The sequence below is a fragment of the Diplodia corticola genome, assembly GCF_001883845.1.
Source record: "Diplodia corticola strain CBS 112549 chromosome Unknown scaffold49, whole genome shotgun sequence".
In the NCBI taxonomy this organism is placed as follows: domain Eukaryota; kingdom Fungi; phylum Ascomycota; class Dothideomycetes; order Botryosphaeriales; family Botryosphaeriaceae; genus Diplodia; species Diplodia corticola.
In genome coordinates, this window is record NW_017971528.1 from 224,386 (window position 1) to 239,997 (window position 15,612).

A 15,612-nucleotide genomic window follows, 5' to 3' on the forward strand; every position below is an offset into this window, starting at 1 on the left:
CGATACAGGGCGCAGGAAAACTTCTCGTCAGACATGTCTTTTCTGCGTAACACGGCAGCGCTCTTTGGATTCCTCAACCTGTCGGCCATCGGCGGTGCGACGTTGTACTTGCGTTCACATCACGTGTACAACCTGGAGGAGCACGAAGCTCGCATGGACGAATTAGAGGGCACGCTGCGAGGCCACGTTGGGCTGATCGAGGAGGCGTTGGACCGGTTGGAAGACAAAGCGACAGAGGCTGATCGTGGTAAGAAGATGTAGGTGATCGACGAAGATCATCGATCCTAGTGCTAATGCCCGCATAGGAACGAGGACTACTCGGACAGAGGCCGTTACAGAGCAAACTAGCAACAGAGAGCTAGCAGGTCGCATGCTGGACAAGCACCGCGCGGTGAGGTGGTCAGGATGCGAAGTCGGCTGCATGTGCCGTCAACACTATAAACACCGGGTCTCTGCATGCATACGGTGGCAAATAGTACATACATCGTATTTTCGTGCATCACCTGCCCACTTTTTTTCCGAGGGACTTACCCTAAGGCTACATCTATGTACAGGGCCGGATGAAATGGGCGGGCTCGTGTAGACGACAAGCAGTCCGGTCTACGATGACGATGTACATAGCTGGTGTGGGGGAACCGAGGTTAGCGGCCGGGAGTCGCCAATCGACAAGGCCGCTCGGCGGGTAGCCATGACTGCTCTCTGGCACGCACCAACACCCCATTACTTTTAACCAGCAACACTGGCCCGCTGCCCAACTACTCCAAGAGCCGCCCATCGTATCTATTGCCTCCACAATTCGCACGAGTCATGGCATCGGTGCCAAACGAGATCGTCCTTTTCCACTACCCTTTCTCACCCTATGCCCGCCGTATCATCTGGTACTTGCAGCTCCGTGGCATCGCATTTGCGCAATGTGTGCGTCCGCTCCCGCCCTGCCGCCAGTGGGGCCAATTTAGCACACATGCCTGCCTTACCAAGATCCCTGAGCGCTAACTCATCCCACGCGCGAGATAGATGCAACCGGTGACAATGCCTCGTCCTGACCTCGACGAATTGGGCATCGCCTACCGCCGTATCCCACTCATGGCCATCGGCCGCGACGTATACTGTGACACTCGGCTCATCCTCCGTAAGCTCGAGGAGCGCTTCCCCGACGGGAAGCTCGGAGCGTCGGGCAGCGACCAGAAAGCCATTGAGCGCCTACTGGACCGCTGGACCACTGACGCCGGGGTCTTCGCACGCGCAGCCACGCTGATCCCGTCCGATTCGCCTGCCCTGCAGGATCCCAAGTTTGCCAAGGATCGAGAAGACTTCTCGGGGCGCAGCTGGTCGAGGGAGGCCATGGAGCGCGCGCGGCCGGAGAGTATCGTCTACGTTCGCGACGCCTTTGCGCTGTTGGAGCACACGCTACTGGCGGACGGACGGGAGTGGATCCTGAGGACATCCGCCCCCGGTCTAGCAGACATCGAAGGTGCGTGACGACCCGTCCCCATGTGGTGGCGACGGACACCCGTCCGTGGCTGGTCTTGGTCTAACGCTCGGGTTAGCAATCTGGCCGTTCCACTGGCTGGTCGAGATGAAGGGCGCGCTGCCGGCTTCTGTGATATCAGAACAGCACTTCCCCAACGTCTACGCGTGGATCAAGAGGTTTCGCGAAGCGCTACGCGCGGCCAAGTCGTCGGGGCCCAATCCCGTCACGCTGAAGGGGGCGCAAGCCGTCTCGTTCGTTGCCGGCGCGAGCCTGGCGGAATCTGGCGGCCATGTCGATGCGGCTGATCCGTTGGGCCTGGATAAAGGTCAGGAGGTAGAGGTGTGGCCGATCGACAGCGGGTTCAAGCACCACGACCGGGGTAGGCTGGTCAGCCTGACACCAGACGAGATGGTGCTGGCGAGTAGGACAAAGGCCGGCGACAGCGAGGTACACGTTCATTTCCCGCGGTGGGGTTTCAGGATAGCGGCGGCGCGGGGGGCGGCAGCCAAGCTGTGAAGGCGGCGGGCGCGCTGGGCGATTGACATGTTTGGAAAGGCGCTGGTGGCGGGCCTCGCACGCGCTGACGGTTAGATGTTTTGGTGTGCCGACGGTTGTGGGAGCAACCCGGGCCAGGCGATGATATCAGGCGCTTTGGCGACAATCCCGGCGCAGCGGGTAAGCGCAATGTAGGGATACAGCCACCAGCGTAATAATAAGGAACGGCGTGGCAGGCGGGAAGTCCAAGGCGGCGGGAGTTGGAGTAGTGTACCTAGGGTATCGATCGGGGGATTACTGAGCGCAAGCATCCCGCGCGGACCTTAGTCAGGCGTCGGGCAGGCATCCACAGGCATCCACAGGCATCCATGGGCAGGCCGGTGCTGGTGAGACTGTGCGGTGTCGTGTTTGGCGCTCGCCGCCGCTGCTGAGGGTGCGGGTGTGCGACGCGACACAGGCCGTGGCCATGAGACGAAGCTGCGAACACGTGCCTGGCGGCTGTCGATAGGCGCTGCAGCGCTGCAGCGCTGCTTGGGCGCGGGCGACTAATTGCCAGCGGCCACGACGCAGCATGGAGCACCCCAGAGGGCGCGTGCCGGCAGTGCTCTCGCGGAATTTGATGGCTGCAGCCGTGCCCAAACCCAAGGCGTTGCGCCCGATGCAGCGTCAGGCCAGGCAGGGCGGCGCTGGGGACGCGCTGGGGACTCGCTGCGGACTCGGGCTGGAGGTGGGCTCACCGCCACAGGCGCGCAAGCAGCAGCTTGACGCGCGAATTCTAGACGTCCGGGCGGGCTAGCTGCGTTCGTGCAGGGCCGCTGGCGTCAGTGTTTGCGGCCGTCCACCGTGTCGCTGCCCAACGCGCCCGCCCAGGTGCCCGCCAGGTCCACATCGGCCCTCATGTGGACGGGGCCCAGCAGCATCCATGATCCATCGCCCTCAGCAAGATAAAGCAAAAGGCACGCTGCCGGCCGCGCAGAGCGACTCTCTCTCGCATTTCCCGCGCGCCGCACCTCCCACCAGCCCCCAGCCGCCGCGAGCTCCAGTGCATTGGGCACCAGCACCAGCCTAGCTGTCATCTGCCCGCCCGTGTGCTGCTACCGCCCTGTCCAATTGCAGCCGTTGCCGGTCCGCTCAGAGCCGCAAAAGTCCCAGCTGGCCTGTCCGCCCGCGAGCCCTGCCGCCGCCGCCACGCGCCGCTCACCGACAGCCGCGACGATATTACCTGCCCACTCCTCAGCCCCGCACTCGCTGTCCTGCCTCTCTTCCTCTCCCGCTTTCGCTGCCAGCGCTGCCTTAGGTTTTTCTTTGGAGGGACCCCGCCTCACCCCATCTCGAGCCCGAGGTGATCGCCAGAGCCACCGCCGCGAGCCTGTTTTTTTTGGTTAGGACCTGCCGCTGCCGCTGCCTTGCCGCCAGCCCTGGCCCGCCTTGCCGTCGCACTCGTCTCCCCTCGGACGCTGACATCAGTGCGAGCTTTTTCCCTCGTTGCAACGCCGTCTCCATCTCATCTCGCCCTCGACGACTAATGCCATCGACAATGTCGCGCTCAACCCCCACCCGCCAGTGGTTTCAGCCCGGTGAAGGCATCGCTCGCGAGGTCATCACCGCTGACATCCAGCGCTACCTGGGCCCCGACGCTCTCGTCAAGCCGGGCATCGGCACCGGCGAGTACGAGGTCAGTCATCGCGCCGCCGCCCGCTGTGCGCACTGCGGCTAACTGTCTCCCACAGGGCGTCGAAGGATATTGGATCACTGCCTATCGTACCCTGACATCGGTGAGTGCCGCCGTCGCGCTGCCGTCGCGCTGCCCCTCACCATACTGCCGAACATGGCCCGCTGACCCGTCGCCCCCCACAGCAAATGGTGCAGGACTTGAAGCTGGATTCTCAGCGGTGGCGTGCTGAAGTCCAGCAGGGACGAGGTAGCCCACTCGCGAGAGATTCGAAAATCATGGCCAAGCCTCCTGACAAAGCTGCAGTTGCCTATCAAGATTCAAGGACTCACCAGTCCAGGCAGTACTATGGACCTAGTACGCCGGCGCCGGAGCAGCCGTATGCTCCGCCCTCGGCTTCCCAGGTTTACGCGGACCACCCGCCGTCTGCAGGATACCGGGCGCCCGCCCAAAGTGCCTATGGAGGAGGAGACTACACCTATGCCCAGCCCCAGTCAGGATATGCCCAGCAAGGAGCCCACTACGTGCCAGCACCTGGATATGGACAAGGCCAAGTGAGGACAGCCCCGTCCTATGGATCGTACAGCCAGCCGTCTGGCAGGGAACCGGAGCCCCACCCGTCCCATTACCAAGGCCATCAGGACTCGCCCAGATATGGATACCCTCCGTCCACGTCGGCGCCGCCCGAACGCGTGTATGCCCCGCCTCAACCAAGGTATTTCATGGAAGATCACATACCCACGGATGTTTTGGATTTGGCTAAGTTTCCCTGTAGTACAACTCAGCAGTACTACTATGCCGACAGCAGAAGTGGTGAGTCATTGTAGAACGCCTTCTCAGCTGCATGGACTGGGGCGCCGAGAGACGGTACTAACGTGTCCCTCTTAGCAGCGACTCAACCGCCGCCTCAAGCTAACGATCGTCGTCGTCGGCAGTAGCCCTGCAGTCCTGTCCTGCTTGTCTAAAATGATGTTTCTTTTTACCATACCCTGTGGCATTGTAGAGTCCTCCTACCTTCCTTTGTCTGGTCTGGGGATGTTCCACGGATTCAGCAAGAATTATGCTCTCTGTCCTCCTGGATGCTGGCCGTCACTCTGGACGCCTCCCTCGCCGCGCCAGGCCGGAGAGGCGTGTGGTGCGTTCCAATTGCCTGGTGCCCCCGTCCTGAGCCATGGCGGGCTCAAATCTCCTTTGGGTGCCTTTCAGAGCCGGAATTAGACCTGGTCAGCCGTCCTGGATTGTTTGTCCTTCTCCGCTTCGTCCCTCCGTAATGGATTCCGTGGACCACATCTTTTACCGCATGGCGTGCACAGGGATGGAGTGATGGTTACTACATGACTTAATGCGTTTTTCATTTAGGGGCTTCTGCGTTGTTTGCTTTCATGTCTAGTGCTACCATTCATATGGCGATTACTAGCGTCCGGCGTCTCACGAGGGAGGAACACCTTGTTTCTGTCCAGGACATGCTACCGTTTCCGGCTGTTGCTCGTTCTGCTTCTCGCACGCTGCACCATCAGCTTTCGGCGATATCCAGCTCTGCTGCTTGCTCTTCACAGCCCGCTCGGAGGAAGACCACCAAGCCCATGGATTGTAGTCTGGCATTCGCATCGGTTGCGTTGCCGTGCTCTGGGAAGCGTTGCTTTCCTGTCCATGTGTGTTACACACAACCATTCCCCTTGGCCTCGTTCTTTCCTGGGTGGAAAGACGCCGGGTGACTCCGTAGTTTATAAAGCAGCGAAAAACAAATGACTGCGACGTCCACCACGTGTGCTACGACTTCTCTGGCCTCTCTCTGTACATGGCTCTCGCCTGACCGTCTATCGATGCGGCCTTTCGGATACCTGGTACTTGTGCATAGCCGGCGAGTTGTGGATCCTCTCTTGTGCGAGCCCAGCATGATTGCTTTTCGGCTTTCTGTCCATGTGTTTGTCGTACGTACGTAGGCGGTCGAGCGTTAAAGCTAGTAACATGATGCCGCGCCCGTCTGCCGAAGTCTGCCGAAGTCTGCCGAAGTCTGCCGTGCTGTCCAGATTGATATCAACTGACAGATGGGATAAAGTGAAGATGCCCAACTGCTTCGCCTTGATACACATTGACTCGATGATCATAGCGGCTATACGAAGGAGCCAATTTAGGACAGCTGGGCTGGGGGCTTCATCGGGCATCCGAAACGGTTTTACAGCCCATGGTAGCTTTCATGACACGGGCTGGGCTGCTGAATCGTAAGTGTGGCATGGAGTCTTGATTGGGCGGACCCAGGTTGCTGGGCATCACCGTATCGAGCTCCCTGAATTGACCGCCGTCTTGCGTCTCCCTGTAGTGGCGAGTCTGGGGAGCAGGCAGATCTCTCGCCTTTGCTGGCGAGTGCACGAGTGGACATGTCAAGCGGTGACGGCGTCGCTGCAGCAAATCAGGCCACCGCCTCTCCAGGCTCACCAACCCCTGTCCAACGGGCTGGCCTTCTTCACCCTGTGCCCTTAGCATCAGGTCCGGCGCCCAGCGTGTGCCGCGTCCTCGCTTGCTCGAGCCCTACCTCAGGCCAAGCTCGCGCCCGCCAGCCTCGTGTGCCCAATCCATCAGCCAGAGTGGGACGATTCCCGCTTCCCGCCATTCGACACCCCCCCCCCCGTTCGCCCATCCGCGTGCAGCCGTAGTTGGCCACCTGCTTCTGAGCCAACCCAGGCGCCGGACTGCCCTCGACGGACCTTCAGTCCAGACGTGCTGATCGGCTTACTGAGCGGACTTTTCGGCGGATTGACGCGCGCCTCGCCTCGCCTCGCCTCGCCCCGCCCCGCTTCCGCCGTGAGTGGCCGCCCTCTCTCTCTGTCTCGTCCTGGTCACTCTCTTCCCTCGGTACGATCAATGCTCAAAAGGAGGGCAGGCGGCAGGAGGCGGGAAAGCAACGTCAGCCGGACCCTGAGAGGGACTCATCACACTAGACCCAGACCCTGTTTCTTCAAGCCCGCCCAGCTTAACCAAATCCCTATCGTTGCGTCTGCACGACGATCACCAACCTGCGAACCCACTTCCGCTCCGCTCCTCTGCCTCTCTCGTTTCCCCATCCAGCCCCCCGTCCCGGTTCTTGTTTTCGCTCTCCCCCCACCCCCCCTCTCTCTCGCGCGCGCGCGCGGGCGGATCGGGAGTCGTCATATAGCCTGGTCAGTGCGGGCGCGGCCCTTTTTCTTCCCATTGCTCGCCCCGAACTGCGGCTCGCTCTCCTGCCGGGGGCAAGCACACGCACGACTCGGTTTGCCGTCGGCTGTTCCTCGCCTTACGTACCTACCGCTGCTCGCGCGCCGGGCTCCACCGGGAGGGGCGATGTGCATGCGAACCTACGTAGTACGGACGTGAGGTTATACCTGAAAAAGCCAATCAAGGCTTCCGTCTAGTATTGCTTTTCCGCGCCGGGTGCTCTCTCGTCCCGCCGAACGTCACCGCGGGCCTCGGTTACGTCGAGGGGAGGAGAGGATTATCAGGAGCGAGGAGCAGAAAGGAAAGAGGGAAAAAAAGGAGCAACGAGAGCCGAGGAGCGTGTGGGCTGTACGACCCTTCTTTGCTTCGCCCAGCGCCGTGCTGTGCATCTCCTTAGTGCGTGTTGTAGTCTATGTACAAACAGCTACCTTAATAGACGGAATCCTTTCCCCGCCAACCAATGCTGAAGCAGCGCCACTGTCTAAAACCAACACCACCACCACCACCATCACTCGCAGCAGAGCCGCCGCCGCTGCCGCCGCCATCGGTCTGAACAAGCGAGACTTGACATGTCGATCCCGTTCCTTCGTCTCGCTTTTACCTACCACTGTAGGCGAGTCAAACAAGGACGAGGCGGCCAGCACGTAGTCTAGCGGCTCCTACCTATGACGACGAGCGTATAGCGCGGCCGCCGTCCGCCGTCCGCCGTCTGCCGCCGCCCGCCCGCCGCCGAACCCTTGGAGCGAAGTGACGGAGAGAGAGAGAGAGGCTAAAAGGGGAGCTAAACACAACAAAAAGTGGAGATGCCAGTCAAACGAAAGGGGGAAAGAGCGGGCGGCCAAAGAGTAGTGTGCCGGAATAATGGAACGGCTTCGGTCCGTTTTCCGGCTGCAGGAGTAGGTTAGGTAGTGTGGAATAGTAATGAAAGCGGGAAAAAGGAGATCCGCATCCTGAACCCGCCATTTCCCCATCATCGCCGGAGATGGGAGAAAAGGACGGAAAAACGTAAAAGAGAGAGGGCTACGGGAGGCACGGAGGGGGAACAATAATTATCAGCGGCGGCCGTGTCCGCCGTTAGTTTGCCGCTATCGGCGCGTCATCATCAGTCGCCACTAACTACTGCATGCGCGGCCGCGAGCGAGCGAGCGAACAGGTGCCGTTTGTACCGGTACCGTCACTGATGATAAAACCATGTGACCGTGACCAATACACACCCCCGTTCGTGCCGCGCTGCTCTTTTTTTTTTTTATTTTTGTTTTTTTCCTCCCTGCAGCATGCTGGCATGTTCGTCTCGACCACTCGCTCCATCCGTTCTGGTGGGAGACCACCACTTCTTCATAGGCTGGCTGGCTGGCTGGCCGGCTGGCTGGCTGCAGATCGAGAGAGAGAGAGAGAGAGAGAGAGAGGAAGCATGATGCATATGCGGTGGCTTTGCTTCGCATAACCGTTCCCGCCAGTCATCTTCAATGCCGGTTCCGCGGCGCGGACGCAAACGCAAGATCTTCGCCAGGCAGAAGCCGAGTGGCAGGATCGAATGGCGAAGTGGTACATACATAAGAGTGGAGCCCTTGGAGTGGGCGGATGCAGAACGGTTTGTCGCGCTCGTTCTGATTTGTTGATCGCGGCTGGGTGGGGAACACGTAATGATCGGATGGGAGGGATGGTGGTTGGTGGCTGGGTTTGTTTTGTTGGTACCATCGTACTGCGTGGATCAAGACGACGACGGACGTGGTAGCAGCGACGGTAGCAATGAGTAAGCGAAGAGGAGAAAAAAAAAATGGTGGTGTGCAGGCAGGACCTTTGCCTTCTTTCTCTCTGCCCATGATCCTTGTGCATACGTCAAAACTTGGATTCAACCGTCCGTTGAACGAGGCAAACCCTTGTCGGCCGGGATGATGGTTGCGGCGCAATGACCGAGGCTATTGTACCATGCACTGCGCCCTCATCCAAGGTCCTACCTATCACGACCGCCGGCGGCGTCATACGTCTACGTGAAGGTGTGATGGCCCAGCAGCTTGTCCTACCGAAAGATAAAGCAAGGCATCGACCGTGCACTTGCACCCTTCACTTTCGGCATCCAACGGCACTTGCGTCTGGTGGGTCGCTTGCTTACTGGACCGAAGTCCGTCGTTGGTGTTGACCCACTCCATTTGCATTTCTTTTCGTTTTTGCCTCCGCTGCTTTGACGTCCCGTTAGCAGGTCATCATCCTCGTGCACCCGGAGATGAGGCTGATGACGAGTGCTCGCAACCCATCATCGCGAGCTGGCCGTTGGCCACTTGTTCTCCGCCGAAGCGTATGCGCGACTGAAAAGTGAGTGACGTATTGTATTGTGAGAAGAACAATGGACGCATTGATGGCTCATCACCGAAGCTTAATGCTTTCATGTGCCGTCCATGGGCGCTCCGGTCTTTGTAGGTCCGATTGAAGATGATGCGACTTTTGTATGTATGTACCTACCAAGCATCCCAAAGTATACCTCAATAGACAACGCCACTTCACCACCAGACAACCAATCCCGGCCGGACCATTCATCTCCTCTTAGAAACCCATTGTATGCTTGAAAGCACAATCGTTGAAACAATAGACAAGTCCTACATACCCACCGCCACGTGGCAACCTTTACCGAATTAGTGCCTCAATAACGACGGCGCTTCTGGTTATATATCAACGCCGTTGTACTCAGCTCTCTTCATTACCAGACAGACACATCCACACGTTAGCTCAGCTCCACAAGCACATCGCTAAAAACAGAAATGGCCCAGAAAAGACTTATTGCCCCGCTTTCCCGCCCCAGCCCTTTCAGCTGCGCGGTCATGTAAAGCAAAACAACATTCCGCACATCAAAACCCGCCCATTCGCGCCTTCATCCAGCCCTTCAATCATCAGACAACATCAACATCAACAACAACAATCAAGAGACGATGCTTCTAGACGGGGAATTGGGAAAATACCCCCCAAGAAAGACGTCTGGAATACCGCGTGCCGACTGATCGCCCGTGCTCGTTCTTGATCGATCCCCAGCTCATTGACGACTGGTAAGTAGCATTATCAATAAAGACCGACTTGGTACAAACAATGCGTTCCCTAAGTGAACTTCTCAAAATTACATGACTTCCCGTTGACACCCTATTGCTACCTAAGCTCCGCTAAAGCAGTGGTTTGCTGAGAAAAAAAAAGGCATGCTTGTTGCCAACAGAGGTGAAGATCGATCGGAGCATGAACCGAGTCTCCGAAAGTGAAAAATCGACGACGACGACGACGATGTTGACTTTGATGAAAAGGAAAAAAAATAAGACATGCGGAAAAAAAAGGAAAAAGAGAGCAAGCTTCGAAGTCGAAGCATACGGCCAGACCTACAACCAAGTCCAAACGCAAAGAGGAAGAGAGAGAACGAGAGTGAAAAAGGAAAGAAACCCAAGGGAAGCAACACACTTCCCAAACCGATGGAAAAAGACCGCCAGACCACCACACATACCATCCAAAGCACCAATTGAAACACTCCCAAACCCTCCAAGAGAGAACGCCGCCAGCCTGCCCGCCCCTTACCTGCGTAACTCATGATGTAATCCCCATACTCACAAAAACGCGATACTCCCACTCACCCCCCTATCACCCCGACCCGCATCGACTCTACCGCCATTACCACCCTGAGCACCACCACCACCACCACTTTCCATAACCGTCGCCGACGCCGCCGCACCCGCACCCCCACCACCCGACCTCTGCTGCCTAGCAAACAGCCACCTCTCCGCCAACAGCTGACCGGGACTCGGCGTCTCCCTCTCCTGGGCCGCACCAGCACCACCAGCACCACCGCCGCCGCCTCCTCCATCCCTCTCCACACCGGCACCAGCACCACCACCAAAATCCTTCTTCGCCACCGGCGTCGTGCCCGAGAAGGCAGGCGACGCGTTCTCCTTGAACCCGCCGCCACCAATGCCGCCGCCACCACCACCACCACCACCACCACCACCACCTAATCGCATCGAGCTCAACTTCGGTGTGACCCGCAACGCCGGCGTGCTCTGTCTAGTAGTCAAGAGACCGTGCGTGTAACCGCCGTGTTGCAGAGACAACGGCGAGGGACTACTGCCGCGATTGTTGTTGTAGCTGTTGTTGTTATTGTTCCAGTGCTGCCTCGCAGACGGCGGGCCCGACGACGGCGGTGGGACCCACGGCGAGGTGGAGCAGGAAGAAGATATCGTTGTCGGAGTAGGAGTCGTTTGGCCGTACGGACCCTGCAGGATCGAGCGCATCGTGTCGTCGGCCTCCATGTTGTTGTTGTTATTGGTGGGAGGCGGCGACGTCGGGCTGGGGGTCTGCAGGCCGCGGGAGGCGGCGGCGCCGCCGCCGCGGGCGCCGCCGACGGCCATGGGTTTGCGGCGGAGGTGGTGGGGGTGGTGTGGGGGAGGGGGGAGGAAAGTGTTGGGGGGTGCTGCTGCTGCTCCCGGATGCGCCGCGGTGGCGGTGGCGGGGCGGAGCTGATCGCCGCTGCGGTGCTGGCGGAGATCGAAGGCGGAGCGAGGGCGGTAGAAGGGCGCGTTGGCGGCGGCGGTGGGGCAGGGGCGGTAGCGGAAGGATTGTAGATTGGCGGCGGAGGAGGCTGTTTCGGCGGGGTAAGTGGAGACGGGCGCTGGCCTTTGCTGCATGACGGGATCTTCGGCGGAGGTGGTATAATGGGCGAGACTGGAGTGGCTACGGCCTGAACAACGGCGTACGGATTGGAGAGATCGAGAGTTGCGGATGGGTTTGTCGGCGAGGGTGCTGATTGGTATCTTCTCCTCGGGCTCTGAAGATGCTGACCCCGATCCGTGACTATTGTTGCGGCCTGGTTCCCGAATATTGGGTCCGATCTGTTCAGCTGCGGCGTCTTTGTCTGCAGAGAGTTTGTCATTTCGTATGCTACTCTTAGCCTCTCGAAGACTGATTCGCCTTTCGCCTTCACCGGTCGGCACTTTAGTGCTTGTATCTGTGGCACGGTGTCCAGATTCCACTTCGCCTGTTTCTGGTCGATCAGACGATTCCATTGTCCCTTGATTAGGCTCAATCAAAGTGAGCCTCTCAGGGCGAGTGTTTGGGAAGTTGTGCGAAGCTGGCCGTGATTTGAAGACGACGACCTCGTCGTCGCCATCTCCCACTCCGACGATTTCTGCATGCTCCCTTTGGTGACCAGCAGGCTTGAGCAGCCATTCTTCCGTCATGCTCATATCGAAGTCTTGGCTTAAGTCAAGCTCGGAGACCTCCTTGGACAGCCACTTCTTCCAATCTTTGCTTGAACGACCGGTCCTTTGGACACTGTCTTTTGTCGGTGAAGATCCCAACGTGTAGCTTTTTGCAGAGTGGCTGGAAACAATGACAACAGTGCCAGGCGCGCCGTTTGATCCTTCGCTTTCTTTTCTGAGCGGTGACTCTCCAGTAGACTCTCGTGAATAGATACTGGGCGACATGATATCCGCTCTTGAAGGCCAGCCTGGGTTGAGCATATCTACAGGCTGCTGTGGTTTGCGTCTAGAAGTGCGAGGAGGAGCTTCAATGCTCTTCGACGGACTCGGAGAGGAGTCGAGTGGCGCGTGTTCATAAGAATGCGTGCCTGCCATTGCCTTCTTCAAATTCTTGGAAAAGACTGGAGAATGACCCTGAAGCTGCGTCTGCCAGCGGCTCTCTGTTTTCCATTTACGTCTTGACATTTGTTCGGGGGTGGGTATCGTTGCCTTTGCAGTGCGCTGGAGACGGATGCGAGGGATGACAAGCCCGGAGTCGGAGTCGTCAGGTGAATTGTGATCCAAGCGGTTCTGATCATGAAACTGTTGGTGACCGTCGCCCCCCCTTTCCTTTGAACGAGATCTCCCAAAAACATCTGGAGTGACTGAACGAATCGTCGCCTGAGTAGCACGCCTAACCTTGGACGAGGTACCCGAGGTATTGCGAGTTTGGGAGGGTAGTGTGGCTCGCTCTGTCTTTTCATGCAACGTCTCATTCCCTGATCTCAGTAGGTCTGGGTCAAGGTTGCCATCTAGTCCGGCCTTTTCAAGCCTGCTCTTCAACGCCGAGAAAGCATCAAAGGTTTCTGGCCCTCCCGCGGCATCATGAGGCAACGTACCAAGAGCCTTTCCGAATGGACTTCGACCAAAAAGTGAGGCGGTGTTTCGCCTTTTCACAGATGCGGGCTCTGTCTCAGGGATCATTGAGAGCCTTTTCGGGTCACGGCCGTTGACGCTGGCCGTTGCCGAAGAATTGGTCCAGCTGGTGACACGAGATTTACTGATGTCTGTTAAGTCGTGAGTATCGCTCGAGTTTCGAGAGCGGTTCGAGATATCTGAAGACGCCCTTTGACATGATGTCTGTCTTTGGGTATCTCTTGTAGTAAAGTAGTCCACAGGCGTAACTGAAGCAGAGCGAGATGGAGCCTCCCCTGGTGTTGTCGGGATGGAGTTGCCAAAGTATACACGTGACGCATCAACTTGCTGAACTGGCAACGATGTTGTAGGCTTTGACGTCTTGCGAAACACTTTCTTAAACCTGGTCTTCAGAGAGCCTGAGAAAGACCTTTTCTCCTCAGGCATTGCACCTGCAAGCGCAGGTGGTGGAACACTATCTTGCGGAGGACTGCCTTCAGGAGTTGACCTTGTATGATGCTGTGCTTGTTTGTCCTGGCGCTTCTTGAAAGGCGTGAAGACGAAAGATGGCCGGTTTATCAACCGGTTCTTCTGAAAATCTTGCAGCACCTTGTCGCGAGCTGCGGCAATCGCCTCAGAAGCCGATGCAGCTGGAAAATTCCGAGGGATCGTGTCATCCTCACTCACAGATGCTACTGGCACGGCATTTTCTTTGACTGCTTGGCTGCTGGAGCGCCTGGCATCCATGGATGCACCTTGGCGGGCATCGCGTGAGCCTCCGATTCCAATACTCCACGAAGTGTACATTGAGCGAGACTTGCGGACATGCTTTGGGACAAGTGTAGTCGGGGTGACTACAGGGGATACAGGCGGAGCTTTGTCTTTCGAAGTTGGAGGAGCAGAGGCGATAGAAGTAGGTATACTCTCGAATGTGGTGTGCGGAGGAGTGGCAGCCAGTGCCGGTGCTGGGTTAGGGTTGCTGTGTTGTTGCCTGTCGAGGCTGAATCTCTGAGACTGTGTCGACTGTCGCCGCCTGGCAGCGCTGTCGTCTCCAGCCTGTCGAAGGCTTGAGCCGCGCGCCGGGAAGTGTGAGCCCTGGGATGCTCTGCTTGCGTTGCTTCTGCTTCTTGCTATTTCCATGCTTTTTCTGGCGGAGCGCTCCAATGCACTTGCGCGCTCAAAAGCGTGCACAGCAGCAACGGTTGCATGCTCTCGGGCAATGAAGGGGTCGGCGGGCGCAGCTGCAGCACTTTTGCCTCGTGAATGGGCTGAAGAGGTCGACTTGGCGTGTCGCAGCCGTGTGCCGGCGTCGCTAGAGGCGCGCGATAGCATGGACAGGCGTAGTGTGAGCAGCTGACTGCGAGTGCAGCCGTATCGGGGATGCCAACGATATCCAAAACGCCGAATCGAGAAGAAGTATGCAGATCCGACTTCGAGGCAAACCCTGCGGTATCATATGGGGATGAAAGAAGAGGGATCATCGAGGGCTCGTCTGGAGAGAGGGAGCCAACCGGAAGGCTGGGTCGACCGTTTGGGCAGGGGCAGCTCGCCGTCTCGATGGTGAGATTGGAAAGAGCAGCTGGGAAGCTACATGGTTACCGTGAGACGTCTCACGCTCTTGGAAACACCGAAATCCCACATGAAAGTCGGTTTTGTACATTTGCAACGAAGCAATCCAGCGTGTTGCACGCGCGGGCTTCGAAAAGATGTAGCGAGATCATGATCATGCACAACGTATTTCCCGTGTATCCGGGGCATTGCTCAGTAAGTGTCATGCTAGAGATTAAAACAAAAGTAATCGAGATACGAGAACTCGATGAGTCGATCTTGTGAGGAGGTAGTTGGGTTGTTGCTTGGGAAGCAAACTGGGTAGACACTTCCGAGGTATGCCGAGCTGAGTCCTGTTCGACGACGGGCAAGGCGATGCAGGAACCTTCATCGCTGATTCGGATAAACATGCAAGTGCCATGCCTGACACAGTCAGCGAGATTTAGGTCTGTAACGAAAGGCCAGGATTATTCCGCACTCACGCCTGCTTCACTGCACATTCATATCGACGTTTGCCACACGCTTCGTGAGACTACGCGTCCACAACCAGAAGCATAGAAAACCAGAGTCTGTTGCGCTGAATTTGCGAGGCTGTCGGATAGGCGGTTAGTTTTGCGTGACTGTGTTCTTAGTGTCCTTGCGCCAGATGACCTCTTTTGGCGGGGACTTTTGTTGGGTAAGATCGACGGGGGTGGTGGAGTAGACCGGTGATCTGCATGGAGATACGGGCCCAAGCTTTCAGGGTTGCCCCATGACTGTGACAGCCACCACCGGTCCCGTGAATGCACTTCCACATGGACACACGTCGCTTCCCCTTGATTGGTCTTGGGGCAGTGCTTATCATGCCAAGTGCTACGCCTCCGTCTTTGCCACCCTCGACTGATACCTGTCCTTGACGAGCTGCACATTCAATCTCATCATCTTGCGTCTTGTGCTAATTTCAAGCTTGCATTGCGAGAGCCTACAGGCCATGTGCGACCGGAATGCCCAATCTATGCCAGTAAATGCCATAACCCATAAAACGAATTACCATAACCCCCTCCTTGTGATCCTAGATGAACGCATATCTGCTCCGTAACCCGATTCCCAACTATGTCTGTTGGAGTGCCACTCGG

At 57.9% G+C, this 15,612-nt stretch overlaps 4 protein-coding genes across 4 annotated transcripts; 3 read left to right on the top strand and 1 right to left on the bottom strand.

Moving 5' to 3' along the window:
- Positions 1 to 33: 33 nt before the first annotated feature.
- On the top strand, positions 34 to 348 carry BKCO1_4900067 (histone acetyltransferase subunit; the record flags this gene model as incomplete). The annotated part of the gene is made up of 2 exons (XM_020276583.1): positions 34 to 257; positions 306 to 348. The coding sequence occupies 2 exons, from the start codon at positions 34 to 36 to the stop codon at positions 346 to 348; spliced, it is 267 nt and encodes an 88-aa protein (XP_020127588.1).
- A 666-nt stretch (positions 349 to 1,014) lies between these two features.
- BKCO1_4900068 (glutathione s-transferase) lies at positions 1,015 to 1,987 on the top strand (the record flags this gene model as incomplete). Its single annotated transcript, XM_020276584.1, has 2 exons — positions 1,015 to 1,471; positions 1,548 to 1,987. 2 exons carry the CDS (start codon positions 1,015 to 1,017, stop codon positions 1,985 to 1,987), a joined length of 897 nt encoding a protein of 298 aa, XP_020127601.1.
- Positions 1,988 to 3,503: 1,516 nt separating this feature from the next.
- Positions 3,504 to 4,576, top strand: BKCO1_4900069 (transcription factor; the record flags this gene model as incomplete). Its single annotated transcript, XM_020276585.1, has 5 exons — positions 3,504 to 3,641; positions 3,697 to 3,741; positions 3,824 to 4,353; positions 4,414 to 4,451; positions 4,527 to 4,576. The coding sequence occupies 5 exons, from the start codon at positions 3,504 to 3,506 to the stop codon at positions 4,574 to 4,576; spliced, it is 801 nt and encodes a 266-aa protein (XP_020127602.1).
- Positions 4,577 to 10,408: 5,832 nt separating this feature from the next.
- BKCO1_4900070 (uncharacterized protein) lies at positions 10,409 to 14,089 on the bottom strand (the record flags this gene model as incomplete). The annotated part of the gene is made up of 1 exon (XM_020276587.1): positions 10,409 to 14,089. One exon carries the CDS (start codon positions 14,087 to 14,089, stop codon positions 10,409 to 10,411), a length of 3,681 nt encoding a protein of 1,226 aa, XP_020127646.1.
- Positions 14,090 to 15,612: the final 1,523 nt, after the last annotated feature.